Genomic DNA, 14763 nt, shown 5'->3' on the forward strand with positions numbered 1-14763 from the left:
GGTAGCAGTGAGAAGAGAGCATGACCTGGGTGGTGGGGGTCCCTGATGATGAATGCTGCTTTCCTGTGACCAGTGCTCCATGTAGATATTCTCAATGGCGAGGAAGGCTTTACCCGTGATGGACTGGGCCATATCCACTAATTTTTGGAGGATTTTCTGTTCAAGGGAACTATTGTTTGCATACCAGGCTGTAATGCAGCCAGACAAAATACTTTCTACTGCACTTCTATACAAGTTTGTCAGAGTTTTAGATGTCATGCCAAATCTTCGCATGAAGTAAAGGCGCTGCCCTGCATTCTTTGTAATGTCACTTACGTGCTGGGCCCAGAGCAAATCCTCTGAAATAATAACACTAAGGAATTTAAAGTTGCTGACCCTCTCCACCTCTGATCCCCTGATGAGGACTGGCTCATGGACCCCAAGCTTCCTCCTCCTGAAGTGAATAATCGGTTTATTCCAGAGGAAAAAGCAATTGGTGTTTCGGGCTGAGATCCTCCATCAGGACTTTCAAAGGGTGTCGGCCCGAAACATCAAATGTTTGTTCCTCTCCACAGACACTGCTTGACCTGCTGAGATCCTCCAGCAGTTTGTGTGTGTTGCTTTGGGTTTTCGGCACATGCTAATCTTTTGTGCTTATGATTTGCTGGAGTGGACTAAGTGGATTGATAGCCTCCTTCTGTAGTGTTATGTAAGGCTGAAAATCGCATAAAATCCATCAACATTAAGAAAAGATGCAATAGGTATGACATGGTATCACTTTTAACTCTTTTAACTCAAGTAGTGTTTATAGTTTCATCAGCGCAAAGGAATAATAACAGCCCACAAGCAATAAATTTCTGTCTATGAGACTGATTTTTATTATGAATTGTTAAGCAAAATGTAAGTACAGTATATAGTAGGCAAATATTAGAAGTCTGCTGCATAATGTTGATTTATAATTGCTATTGCTGTACTGACAAAATTGTAAGCTAAATATAAACTCAGTTTTTTATACGTCTCAACATTCAGATATTTGATATGCCATTTACTTTCTTGTTTCATGCTGATATCCAGAATACAGTCATATATTTAAGGAAACTATTCAAAATGAAGTCAACACTTTATAGAAATATACATTTTGGAAGTTTATATTCTGTTGAAAAAATACATACTGCAAACATGAAACTACCTCTTCATTCTGCATCATCCCTTTTGCTTTCAGGTGTGACAGCATTTAACGAAAATTGCAGTTTCGTTTCACAAATACATCTTTAAAGAGGAAGTTATAAGTTGCATGACTTTCAAAGCAAAAGGAAGAATGTCTCTAAACATGTGGATTGGCAGATATATCATTGAAAGAGACAACAAATTAGTGGAAAAATAAATTTGGTAAACTTCTCAGTAAAGAGATTGTAGAAATGCTGAAAAGCGTAATGAGTGATTGACTTACTGAGATGGAACAGGCTAAATGGTCAAAAACCATTTATCTCTTCACTCTCAATCACATGCTCTAATGATAACACACTGTTACTGACTACTGGTATGCATTTGGATCTCAGATGTACAGAATAATGTCCAATTTCTAAAGTATGGTACTTGGAAAGTTTTCGTACTTATTCCAAAATATGTCATACCAAAATATTTTGATTGCAGATTTCCAAGTGTCATTGAAAAACAGCAGATGTGTTTATGGAATCCAAGCTAATCAATTATTGGTACATTAACCATGATATTGTAGTGTATAGTAATTATGAGAATTTAATACATTTGTATAAAATGCTATTTCTACTAATTGAACAGAGTCAATGACCCTTATATTTCAAACAAGCATTCATTATAATCACAGACAGTATTTCATATAAATGTTTAAATGTTAAGAGTTTATATTTTAATACATATGATATATTTCTGTGGTCATTAACTATCAGAAAGTTGAAAGTTTCTTTTCATCGGTTTGTAAAATATTACTTGTCAATCTCCAATGATTTTACTTATGGGCAAACAAATCTAAATAGGAACAAAGGGCAGAGGCTATTTAAATCAGAAAGCACAGATGTTGCCCATTTTAAGGTTATACATTTTGCCTTTGCATTTGAAATTGGTCTGTCCACATTTACAATGGACATTGGCTAGGTGGATTTGGTTTGCTCTTTATGAGTTCATTCTTGCCAGTGGTGACTCTATAGCACCTCTGTTGGCAGGAATATGAAATTACAGTACTACTCAGTTTATAACAGTAAATCTGGTAATAATATTGAATATATAATTACTTCAATATACTGATAAATGCAAAAAGCCCTTGTATACTACTGCATAGTGTTAAAAAATTATAATGTAGGACTGCTTTTCAGTAAAATTGTATACTGAAGGAAAGTTATAAATTCCTTGATGAACTGCAAAATCTCCTTTCCAAAGTTCAAGATGTTACTTATACAACTCATCAACTATCTTCTATTACTTATAAGCAGCTGCTATAGCAGGTAAATGCAATAAGTATATAAATTCTTAAAATGAATTTTTATTATTATACAATAGTGATGCAGCTTTAAAGCTTGTGTCATGCAAGACGCTACAACTCTGCCTGCTAATCTGGTTACTGCGTGTAAAAGCAAATTACTGAAAGCTGGAAAGGTAAAATGTATCCAGTAATTGATTTGTCTGCTATGCATGGATGCAAAAGATATTTCATTTTGTATCGACAAAAGCACTGATGTCATACAAAGTCTCTTTTTTCACCCATTGGCAAGAGCAACATTTCATTCTACTTTTATCATGTTCCAAAGCACATTAACCTTCTGAATCATTCCCCATTCTCTGGCCTTCTTTTCACATCCTTACTGGACCAAGTTTAACCCTTCTAAATAACAAGGCTTAATTTTATCTTTCCCCTGCCTCGGTTATAATATGAATAAAATACTTTTTAACCTTTTAAACCTTCCATTATACAGGTATATTCTTTTCTCCAATGCAGAAAGTAGTTGCACAAACTTTAGTTATCCTCCTGATTACAATTTTCCACTTCACTTTGGATTTAATATTTCTCACACAGTTAGTTCTGAACACCCCTCACATTTGATCCTTGGCCTAGATTTTGCTGAGTTTTGCCAAAAGTTACACAAAAAACCATCAGCGTTCCTCTGCATATCCACTATCAGGTTTTGGGATTCAGAAATCTATATTTAAATGCTGAAAACTGCTGCAGGATCCATAAGCCCATTTATTTGAAAGGGATCTGTGGAAGATATGGATAAGTTACATTGTTTCTTCTTGAATTGGCTTAATGATTTAATTATTCAAAACTATTTGGAAGTTATCTTATTTGCCTTTCTAAACTTTAGTGGTCATTTTTTATTTGTTTCAATTTAGTTTTTCAAGATGTCTGAAGTTCAGATGCACTAAAAAAACAGTTTTGACAGCCAGCAGAATTGGAGCATAACCAAATGAAGAAGACTTGATGTACAGGGCTTATTCTGGCTCACCCATGTGACTTAAATATGTCACATCATATCTTGGTATGACCCTGAGTTTTGTCTCTTGAGTTGGTGAAATTGACCTTTAGGATCTAGGGGAGGGTTGGCAATTCCAAGTGGTGAGTGAAGGTAGTAGGTCCCACTCAGGAAAATCTAGCTTATTATTTAATGTACTCATAATGTAACTTATAAAGTCATAAGTACATTTTTAAACGGCTGTTTCCCAAAAGTGATTTGACTGGGAAATGAAATCCCGTTCAGTATTCTAGTGATGAAATGACAAACAGCTTGCTTTATTTCATCAATGCAATGCTTACTGGACATGTCCTTAGATTAACTAAGACAAGAGGGTAACAAAGTTGTGCAATATAAATTTCTTAATGCATTCAAACTTTATGATCTACTGTTCCAAAAACATTTCACTCCTTCCTTTCTATTTGCCTCAGCCAACTAGCAAGAGCCAACTGACATCTCTTCCACTAAATAAAGTCATTACTCAATTCTCCTTTTCTGCAGCAGGTGTTCGGTCTCATTATCTGGATCCTCCTCCAGTGATTCCTCATGGATTTCTTCAATAAGGAGGTCGGTGTGGTCTTCATCTTCTGCAGCATGATCTTCTCCCTGACCTTCCATCATCTCCACCTCTTGAACCACCACATCCCCATCTCTCATCTTTTTAACCCAGAATGTAAATGGCGGGATCCTGTAGACAGTTGTTCGACACCGTGCTGACTTTTGATGATTTGGTGTGAAGGACTTCCTCAGCCTTGATCTGGAGTCTCTAATCTTCTCCCTTCGCTCCTGTGTTACTATCTTGCTGCCGAGCTTGTTCATTTTCTTTTCAAATGTAAGCTTTGTCTTTTCCAGATTTTCTTTTGTTGCTTGTTTGGTCTTCTCCACATTCTCCTTTGTTCTTATCCGAGTCTTCTGCAGTTGTTCCTTTGTCCTTTGCCTGGCCTTTTCCATGGACTCCTTGGAGAATGCTTTCTTGAAGTCATCCATTCGCTTCAGGCTGCTCTTCTTCAGACGAACAGCTGTTGTTTCCTCTTCAATTACTTCAAGTTCAATTTCTTCATCAGAGGAGAGCGAGATGGCTTCACCTTCAGGTTTCTGCTCATTAGACACAACCTCTTTTCCTTCTTCACTTTCTTCAGGTACTTTCAGACTTTCTTTTACAGACTTCCCAAGGCTCAATCTCGCAGGCATTGGTGTTTCATCCTGAAAAATACAAAATGCACCATTATGATTTTTTGACTAAATCTATTTAAACATATTCAGACATTGTATTTGGTTATATATTTTTGTAATTAGCTGCATGAGTACTGAGTGAGTACCTTTCATTCAGATTAGCTTATGTGCATATACACCAGGGAGCAATAAAACTCCTTGTTCACATGTTACTCACAGAATAAATAGCATACATGATAATATTAAATACAATGAATAACACAAAGTAGCAGAACTGTGCAAAGATTGATAGGGAGTATCCTACTACACTTGAACCACTGGTCCAATAACTTGACCTGCAATATCTTATGCTCTACCTCTCTAGTGTGGATCCCATTATTGTTCTTTCTGTTGAACCTCATATTCATGCAAAGAGAAAGTGCTGAAAGGATATGTGCCCATTTTTAACGGAGATAGAAAAGCCGTTTAAATTGTGGAAGTTGCTCATGAGTGAAGAATTCAGTTCAAAGTCCATTTCCACCAAAGCTTTCTGATGGTATCAAAGATAAGGTAGGATTAGCTTTATTTGTTACATGTACATTGAAACACCAAAACATGATTTGATGACATTGTTATTGTTTCAACATCAAAACAATAACAATGCGTTATTTGTGTCAAAACAAATCAGTGAGGATTATGCTAGGCAGCCTACAAATGTTGCCATGCTTCCAGCGCCAACATACCATGCCTACAACTCACTCACCTTATCCATACGTGTTTGGAATATGGGAGGAAACCAAAGCACCTGGAGGAAACCCACCTGGTCACGGGAGGAATGGTACAAACACCTGACAGACTGCGGCAGGAACCAAACCTGGATGGTGATTGTTGGTGCTGTTAATGTGTTACTCTAACCACTACATTACCATGCCACCCAACATGATCGTAACAATTTTAACTCTATAGACGAGAGACCTTGCCAGCATTACGCAGTCTCTTCTGGCTATTGGGCATGTACCAACAATGCAAGGAGCAACACAATTATTACAGTGAAACAGCTGCTCAGAATATAGGACCCACACAAGACTGAGCATGTTTCTCTCCAATGGAGCTAGAAAATAGCCAGCAAACTGAATGTCATTCTTAGAGGTCCCCAAAAATCCCATGACAGCATAACGTTTTACAGTACCAATGACTGAGGCTTAATTCCCACCACTGTTTATACATTCTCCCTGTGACTGCGTGTGCTTCAGTTTCCTTCCACGTTCCAGCTACGTATGAGTCAGTAAATTGTGGGCATGCTATGTGCGTGACAGTTGTGGGCTGCCCACAGCACATCCATATGTTGGTCATTGATGTAAAAAAAATGAGAGTTTATTTCACTGTATTTTTCAATGTGACAAATAAGGCTAATCTTTTAAATTTAATCTTTATAAGGAAGGGCAGACTATGCCCAAGCAGAATCCTCAGTCTCTCATGACTTTCTTCCAACATTTCAATGTTAGTCAACACTTTGACAGCGAACAGTTGATTTGCAACTTTATTGTCCAAGGACTGACCACTGAATCTCAGGATTCCAGCCTTCTGCCAACAATGCAAATATTGGAACATATTGAATGCGATATGGAAAATGTACCTCATCATTGAACAGAGGGGGCATCGAGGATCGAGAAGAGCAGTCAATGAGGTATGTTGCAACTTCCTGCCCTGAACTTGCATTTCATGGGGTAATGAAGTAGTTCTCAAAATCATTCAGACAACAGACCTCTAAACCTCAACATATTCCTTTCACCTTCACCTTATCTGCTGTTGCTCGTCACCACCACACAAAAGAAGAGTCATAGAATCATTTAGATAGAAGAAATCGTTCAGCCATCAGGTCTGCCAGATCAAAGTAAAACAATCTTGTCAGTGCATTGCCCAGCCCTGCAAATCATTCTATCTTGACTTCCAATCCAATTCCCTTAAGAAGGCATTGTTTAATCTTGTTTTCACCATCTTACAATAATTTAATGCCACATCATAAATGACTTCTATGTAAATTTCTTTTTCTCAAATCCCCCTTGTATATTTTGCTCAAAATTTGAACCTGTTCCCTCTGCTTCAATCATTTGCTAATAGGATCAGTCTCCTTCCATCTAAAACGATCATGTTCTTGCACACATAAGAAAGAAATGAACCAGCAAATGATTCACTGCAGTCAACAAAAATGCCTTTCTCGTGCATTTATTTCAGCTGCCTCAATTATCTGTCTCATAATCATGAAAAGAAATGACAATATAACTCAGGAATTCCTGATGCTTGATCAGTAGGACAAGCAGACGTTCAGCATGGGGAGCTGAATTCACTGAACACTGAACAAATTGCATAGTGGCAGCCCTGGCTCTGTAGTCAAAACCTCATTGCTAACTCGGGAGGAATGTGTTCAAGATCCATTCCAGAGAAAAGAGCAGATATTCTATCTAGGGTGACATTTCAGTATAGTAGCACTGAAGGTGTCAGTTTTCAAGTGACACATTAAGCTGAAGTCCTGTTTAATCTCTTGTGCTGTGTGAGTATTCAAAATAGACCAGTAGAGTTCTCAGATCCTGTGGATTATTTCTCACTTATCCAATGCCACTAATAACATATTATCAGGTCACTACTCTCATTGCTATTTTATATTCATATTTCATTTTTTCTTCTTATAAGACAGCATCCATTATTAAGGACCTCCAACACCCAGGGCATGCCCTTTTCTCACTGTTACCATCAGGCAGGAGATACAGAAGCCTGAAGGCACAGACTCAGCGATTCAGGAACAGCTTCTTCCCCTCTGCCATCCGATTCTTCAATGGACATTGAATCCGTGAACACTACATCACCTTTTTAATATATATTATTTTGTTTTTGTACGATTTTTAATCTATTCATTATACCTATACTGCAATTGATTGATTATTATTTTTTTCTTCTTCTATACTATACTATACTATGTATTGCATTGAACTGCTGCTGCTAAGTTAACAAATTTCATGACACATGCTGGTGATAATAAACCTGATTCTGATTCTGATTTTGATTATAACAGCAAATGGAGGGAGGATATTGAGTGAAAATTATACAGTTTTAAATGTTTATTTTCACTGAAATGGCAGAGCACACAAAATATGGTTCTTTGCAATCAGAGTCTACATTAATGCTCTTTCTTTCATGATGTAGCATAAAGTAAAAGCTTCAGACAAAATCTCTGATCTTCATCAAATATAGATACAGGGAGTCTGAAATAAATCTTAAAGGAGCTTTACAAAATACAGTAATTTCCACACAATTTGGGGTGGGATTTTCCCTAGAGTAGGCTAGACCAGATTTACTGCCAATGACTGTGTTATACTGATGGGGAAATCCTACCCCATCTGCATTTGATCAAACTGTTTCAGAACATCTGTGTGCAGAGATGCTGTTGTATACTGTACTTGAACCTCTAATTTGGCAGCAAGAGGAATTGGATTTGCGGGCTCAGTTGTATTCAACTACATATGTTGCACAGACTGACCAGAAGTCTTCAAAGCAGTTGGCTTAACTTTTACCCGAATGGAAAGGGGCCTCACAGTTCATCCTGCAAATATGCTGTGCGAGAGGGACTGTATTGCATCATTTTTAAATTTCCACTTCCTGTATCCATATTAACTGGATTACCCAGAACTGCCCGGATAGAGGAGATTCCCCAACTGTGACACCATTACATTTTTTGCATTGTTTATATTGGCCAGGACGTCCACCTTGATCTCCAGCATGAGCAAGAAGGAACCCATTGCCACTGAGACAATAAAATGGCATGGAGCCCATTTACAGGGCAGTGGGACCTTTACTTTTGTTGAAAGAAAAGTTTGCATTTCCACATGAGAGCTACAGAATATACCAAAACACCTTGTAGTTAATTAAGTGCCTCAGAAGTGTAGTCACTTTTGAAAAAGAATCAGAATTACACCCAATTTATGAACAGCAAGCAATGACAAACAATTACCTGATACTAGACAGATGATCTGCTTTTAATGATGTTAAGTGATTCCTAGACTCCTAAGCCTGGTACACAATACCTCTCTTAGCAACTGTATTCTTGTTTCCCGAACAACAGACCACAATCAATACGGATAGGCTGTAACACCTCCTCCACTATTATCCTCAATAGTGGTGCTCACAAAGCTCCTCAGCCCTCTACACTTCCCTCTATACACTCAGGACTGTGCGGCAGGATTCTGCTCCAATTCCATCTATAAGTTTGCAGGTGACACCACTGTAGTAGGCCAAATCTCAAATGACAATGAATTGAAGTACAGGAAGGAGATAGAGTGCCCAGTATCATGGTATCATGACAACAACCTCAGTGTCATTAAAACAAAAGAGCTGGTCTTTGACTCCAGGAAGGGGAGTGGTGCACAATCTCCTGTCTACATCAATGATAGTGAGGTCAAAACAGTTGAGAGCTTCAAGTTCTTAGGAATGAACATCACCAAAGGCATGTCCTGGTCCAACCACATTGATGCTACAGCCAAGAAAGCTTACCAGCACCTTTATTTCCTCAGGAGGCTAAATAAATTTGGTATGTCCTTTTTGACTATTATCAACTTTATCGATGCATCACAGGAAGCACCCTATCCCAATGCATCACAGCTTGATATGGCAGCTACTCTACCCATGACTGCAAGAGACTGCAGGGAGTTATAGACTCATCTCAGCATATCAGAGGACACAACCTCCTTCCATGGACTTTACACTTCTCCCTACCTTGGTAAAGCAGCCTGCATAATCAAAGACCCCACCTACCTTGGACATTCTCTCTTCTTCCCTCACCTCCTATCAGGCAGAAGATACAAAAGCCTGAAAGCTCGTACCATCAGGTTCAAGGACTGCTTCTTTTCTGCTGCTATAAGACATTTGATGGTTTCCTAGTACGAGAAGATGGACACTTGACCTCACAATGGGTCTTCTGCACTAGTGTCTACCTGCACTATATGTTCTTTGTAACTGAAACACTTTATCCTGCATTCTATTATTGTTTCACCTTGTACTGCCACGATACATTGTTGTAATGAATTGATCTGCAGAAACGGTGTGTGAGACAAGTTTTCCACTGTACTTCAGTAGATGCGACAACAATAAACCAATTTACCAATTTAATGGAAGGATAAATTGACAAAATTGTGCTATCGTATCTTTGACATTTATTTGAGACAGCAGAAGAACCAGTTTAATAGCTAATCCAAGGGAATCTCTAAAAGTGTAGCACTCCCTCAGTAGTGTACAGAAATATCGGCCAAGGTCTCTGTGTTCAGGTCTTTAGAAGGGAAACCTTCTGATTCATGGCAGACTGAAAGTCCTCCAAAGCTGAATGAGTACTTTCATGGTAACTGAGGGAGAGGGGATGGCAATGGTCTTTGTAAAGGGATGGAGACCATTTATAGGCTTAACCTCTAAAATTTCACCAACCATGGGTCTTCCCACCAGTATCAAAGGGTCCACCACAACTTCTGATGTTCCTGGTACCAGTGGATATTGAGCTGAGTAACATCATGAGGCAGAGACTTTGCATTGGAATTTCTTTTCATATTCATTTTAGGATGTAGGCAGCTCCAGCTTTTATTAACATAATCTAATTCCCTGTGAGAAGGTGGAGCAATTGAGGTCATGAGCCTTCTTGAGTTGCTATTGGCTAGTGTTTCTAGGAGTTAGATCCAGCAATTATACACATATCTGTTGCAAATACATGATTCTGGCCTGTGAATATCTCTGGAGTCTAGAGGTGAGTGGGAAAAACAAACCTATACTGCCAGCTGTTCATTTCAATAGCTAACACTCCAGCAAGCTACAGTGGAGCTCTCTGCTTGCCTAATTCTTAATGTTGAGTCTATTTAATTTGGAATTGTTTGAATGAAATACAAAAACCCTTGAAAACTGAGCTGTTCTGTAGATACATCTATTCTTAATTTCCACCAAGGTGGAATTGCACTGTAACCAGTGAGGAACGCACCTGGAATCATTAAGGACCCCCATCACCCAGGACATGCCCTCTTCTCATTGCTACCATCAGGGAGGAGATACAGCAGCCTGAAGACACACACTCAATGTTTTAGGAACAGCTTCTTCCCTGCCACCATCAGATTTATGAACAGTCCATGAACCTATGTACACTACCTCACCAATTTTTTGCCCTCTATTTGCATTATTTATTAAATTTAATATATACATATATCTTATTGTAATTTATCGTTTGTTTTTATGTACTACAATGTACTGATGCCACAAAACAACAAATTTCACAACATATGTCAGTAATATTAAACTGACTCTGAATAAGTTCCTCTGTCTCTTGTGTATTCCAGAGTCAGACTGAGATCTGACTCCTTTGCACTTACTGTGAAATATGAAAGTGACGGGATAATTACAAATGTTCTTGCAGATGGTTGTGTTTTAAGAACATTATTTAATTATTTTAAAATTGTAGGTGTTTAAAATTCTTAAAGGCTACTTTACTACTTAGCTATTTCTTGTGTTGTGCATTCAGTCAAAAGCTATAGCTCTGCTACATCCAGAACAATTACAATTGCAAGGTCTTTGAATAGCTTGCTGGTGCCCTCTGATGACAACCACTGCATACTTCACAGCACAAACACAGAGCAAGGGTGTTTTCCATTTCATTTTGCGAACAATTTTTGATTTTTATTTTGGCAGAAGGTCAAGATTGAAATTGTTGCATAATATTTCAAAGATTTTGGCTCTGATGTTAATACAATAGCAATTGTGGTGGATCATTTAATGTTAAGATCCAGAAGTGACATTTAAAATTTGGATTTAATCATCATACTGATCATTGAGAAAACACCGGCATCATTCCATGCACTCTCCAGAAATAATTAAAGGCTTTAATGAAATATATAAATGAAGAATGTATGAAGGATTCAATTTATAAGTGAGTGTGGAACAATCATGAAGTGAAATGTTGGAATGTCCACAGCTGAGGGTTTTAAGGATTTCTCCATAAAAGGCATAAACAAGCACTGACATTGTAATTACTGTCTGTGTGGCAGCAAAATACCGGGGGTAGGGAATGTGAAATATCTATGCTTGCATTAAGCCAAAAGTAAGTTGGAAAATTACTTTTAATGCTCCATGTGGTTGAGAAGGGCCAATTTTAAACCTGTTGGTTAAACTTAAAACACACACAAAAGCTGTTGTTGGATGTAGAACCTCGGGGGATTGTAATAAAAGGTAATATAATATCTTCTTGGGGATTAAGTAAATGATGCAGACAGAAGCCTTGGCCACAACACCTAAATGTGACAACTTAGAAGAAATGGAGATTGATGGAGCCTCCCCAATGTTACCTGATATCTAAGAAACTCCTTTCCAAATATTTAGGCTAAACATTGGAAGGAATTTGAAGCTCTGATTCAATTCAAATAAAAATATCACATTTCTATAGTGCACTGAATCCATCCTGGTGTTTTGCGTGGAATTATGTGGAATTTACTTCTCAGTAACTTTCCACTTGGCCCAATCTATGCTGGTGTTTACACTCATGTATCCTTCCATCCTTCACCTAATCTCTTCTGTCCTTGTCATAGAATTACGGGATAGCTACGATAAAAGAGCAGGCCGTTCAGTGTGTTCAGTTCATACAGTTCTACATAATGTAGCTAATCCCACTTCTCAGTCCTCTCTCCACAGCACTTTCTGATATTGGTTCAGCTTTCCTTTGTACGCAGCAGTTGAACCTGCCTCCACTAATACCTTTGGCAGAGTGCTTGCTGTTTAAATGTTGTTTCTTGTGTCACTTTTAGAGATGTTTCTCCCCATGGGGCACAGTGACGCAGTAGCTGGCTGCGTTCTCTTACTTCTGCTGGCTTCGGTTTGATGCATACTGTGGTATACCTTATGGGTTTCTGTAGGATGCTCCAGCTTTCTCCCAAAGCTGCGCTGATCGGTTAATTGGTCACTGTAAAAAATATGTTCTTAGTGTTTGTAAGTGGCAAAAAGAATCAAAGGAGAGTGATGAGGGATAATTTGCAATGGTTCAAGAGAAAATATGGAACGGACGGGACTACTCTGCTCAGAACAGCCATGGACCTGATGGACTTCTTCGGCTTTTGAAAAACAATACTCTCATTATCTTCTCAAGCAACACACACAAAATGCTGGAGGAACCCAGCAGGCCAGGCAGCAGCTATGGAAAAGAGTACAGTCGACTTTTTAGGCCAAGACCCTTCAGCAGGACTTGTTTTTATGCACTGTTTTTTTTTAACCCACATCATTTATCTAGCATCCCCATAAGTACTATAAAAAAACAGAAAAATAAATGTTGGAAACACTAAGCAAGTTAAGCAGCATCTATGGAGAGAGAATCAAACATAATGTTTCAGGCCAACGACTATTCACTAGATCTATTGAAAGGTCTCGTCCTGAAATATTAACTCTATAAATTGCATATTTCCAGTACCTGGAGCATTTTGTTTTAATATATTTTTATTTGAATCCTCTGCCAGGAGATTATCTGAGAAGAACTTTCTCTGCATTCCTTATTGGATTGGTTTATTCTATTAGAAAGACAACATCACTATAATTCTAACTGGATAAATGGGATCAGTAGAGTAATGCGGTCTATGGTACTGGACTGCAAACTAGAACCGGGCGAACAGTTATGCCATGCTACAGCATGGGAGGATGTAGGATTGAGCCTCTGACTTCTCACAAGCTCCCAAGTGGATGGTTTAATGACTTGAAAGAATTCCTGAGGAAAAATCTTCAACAGTAGAACCTCGGAATGCAGCTCCAGAGTAAGACGGGACTGGGATCGTACTGGGAATAAACTAAAACTTAGCAGTGGATGTATTAACTTCAGGATGTATTGGGACAAAGCAGGTATCAATCCAAAGAGACAGTGTGCTGTCTTGTACGTAACTCTTGTTTAAACTCTTGGTGCAAGCTGAATGTCTGTAAAGCTATTGTTTGAGAAACTAGAAAAGGACACACTATCCAGTGTGATTGCAATGCTAACATACCAGTGAATACAGGGAAACAGTATTTTCCATGCCGAAAGAGACATGAGGTGGATAAGCCTAAGAATACTTATAGTTACCGTAAGCACATTTATTTAACAGTTAAGCCTTTCCTTCAACATCAAAAGGTCTATATACGGACACCATTGACAACATAGGCTGCGATAAGGAGGAGGCATTTAAGAATGGCATTAAATGTTGCCCTTGCCAGCTTGCCCACACCTGACAATCAAGTATAAACCAAATAATCTATTCTTGTTAAGCAATTTGAGGAAACTCATTTTGGAAGTAAAGCCAAATAGATGCTACTGTAGATGAGAATTATTTTTCTGCTCATCTCGGAAGTCTTGAGAGGTTCAAACAATTTATGGCACATACAATTTTCTTAGTATAAAGTATATGATAATAACTTAGGTTCTTCTTCAAATGAGTCAGATGTCAAACAGCTGAGTCTACTGAGAATATTCAATCCCTGATAATTAAAGTGAATAATAATAGTTTAAAGTATCATACTTCTACTCCCTTAACTGATAAGCAACCATTCTGTGAGATCTGGAGGAGGGATCTCCTTTTAGAAGTGAGATTCTTTCCGTTACAATCTAGCGGCTGTAATGAATAGCTGTCAGATCAAAGTTAATTAAGCTGTAAGCAACATGGGTTATCCTTTTTATATTTATTCATTTACAGGATGTGGGCATCACCAGCTAAGCCAGCATTTATTGCCCATCTTAATAAGTTGCAACTGGCCTTAACAAGTGGTATAAGTAAAAAAGAAGGTGGGGAAATGGAAGGAAAAAGGTCTGCACTTAAATTCAGATGAAAAACAATTGAATCTTTACACATGGGCTTTCAGGTTTGCCCTATGAAGAAGGGCTGAGAAAGGTCGTCCCACGCTTACTGAAGAATGAACGGTGATGCAAATGGAACTTCTGAAGGTTATTGACAGGATGGATGCAGAGAAACTGCAAACTTAGGCCAGAAAATCTAAAAATAAGAGGCACAATCAGAATCAGAGGTTGGTCATTCAGGACCAAGATGAAAAGAAATTCTTTTATTCAGATGACAGGAATCTTTGGAATTCTTTCTACGGATGTTCACTTATCAAGTAAGTT

General features: G+C 38.2%; 1 protein-coding gene across 1 annotated transcript in view; it reads right to left on the reverse strand.

Moving 5' to 3' along the window:
• Window positions 1-833: 833 nt before the first annotated feature.
• cavin1b (caveolae associated protein 1b) overlaps window positions 834-14763 on the reverse strand; it is a 57179-nt gene continuing 43249 nt past the window's right edge. Inside the window, exon 2 of the mRNA XM_073071503.1 lies at window positions 834-4667. Coding sequence (XP_072927604.1) covers window positions 3942-4667 — 726 coding nt within the window. The 3' untranslated portion in view covers window positions 834-3941. The remainder of the gene's footprint in view (window positions 4668-14763) is intronic.

The sequence above is a fragment of the Hemitrygon akajei genome, chromosome 18 (genome assembly GCF_048418815.1).
Source record: "Hemitrygon akajei chromosome 18, sHemAka1.3, whole genome shotgun sequence".
Lineage (NCBI taxonomy): Eukaryota > Metazoa > Chordata > Chondrichthyes > Myliobatiformes > Dasyatidae > Hemitrygon > Hemitrygon akajei.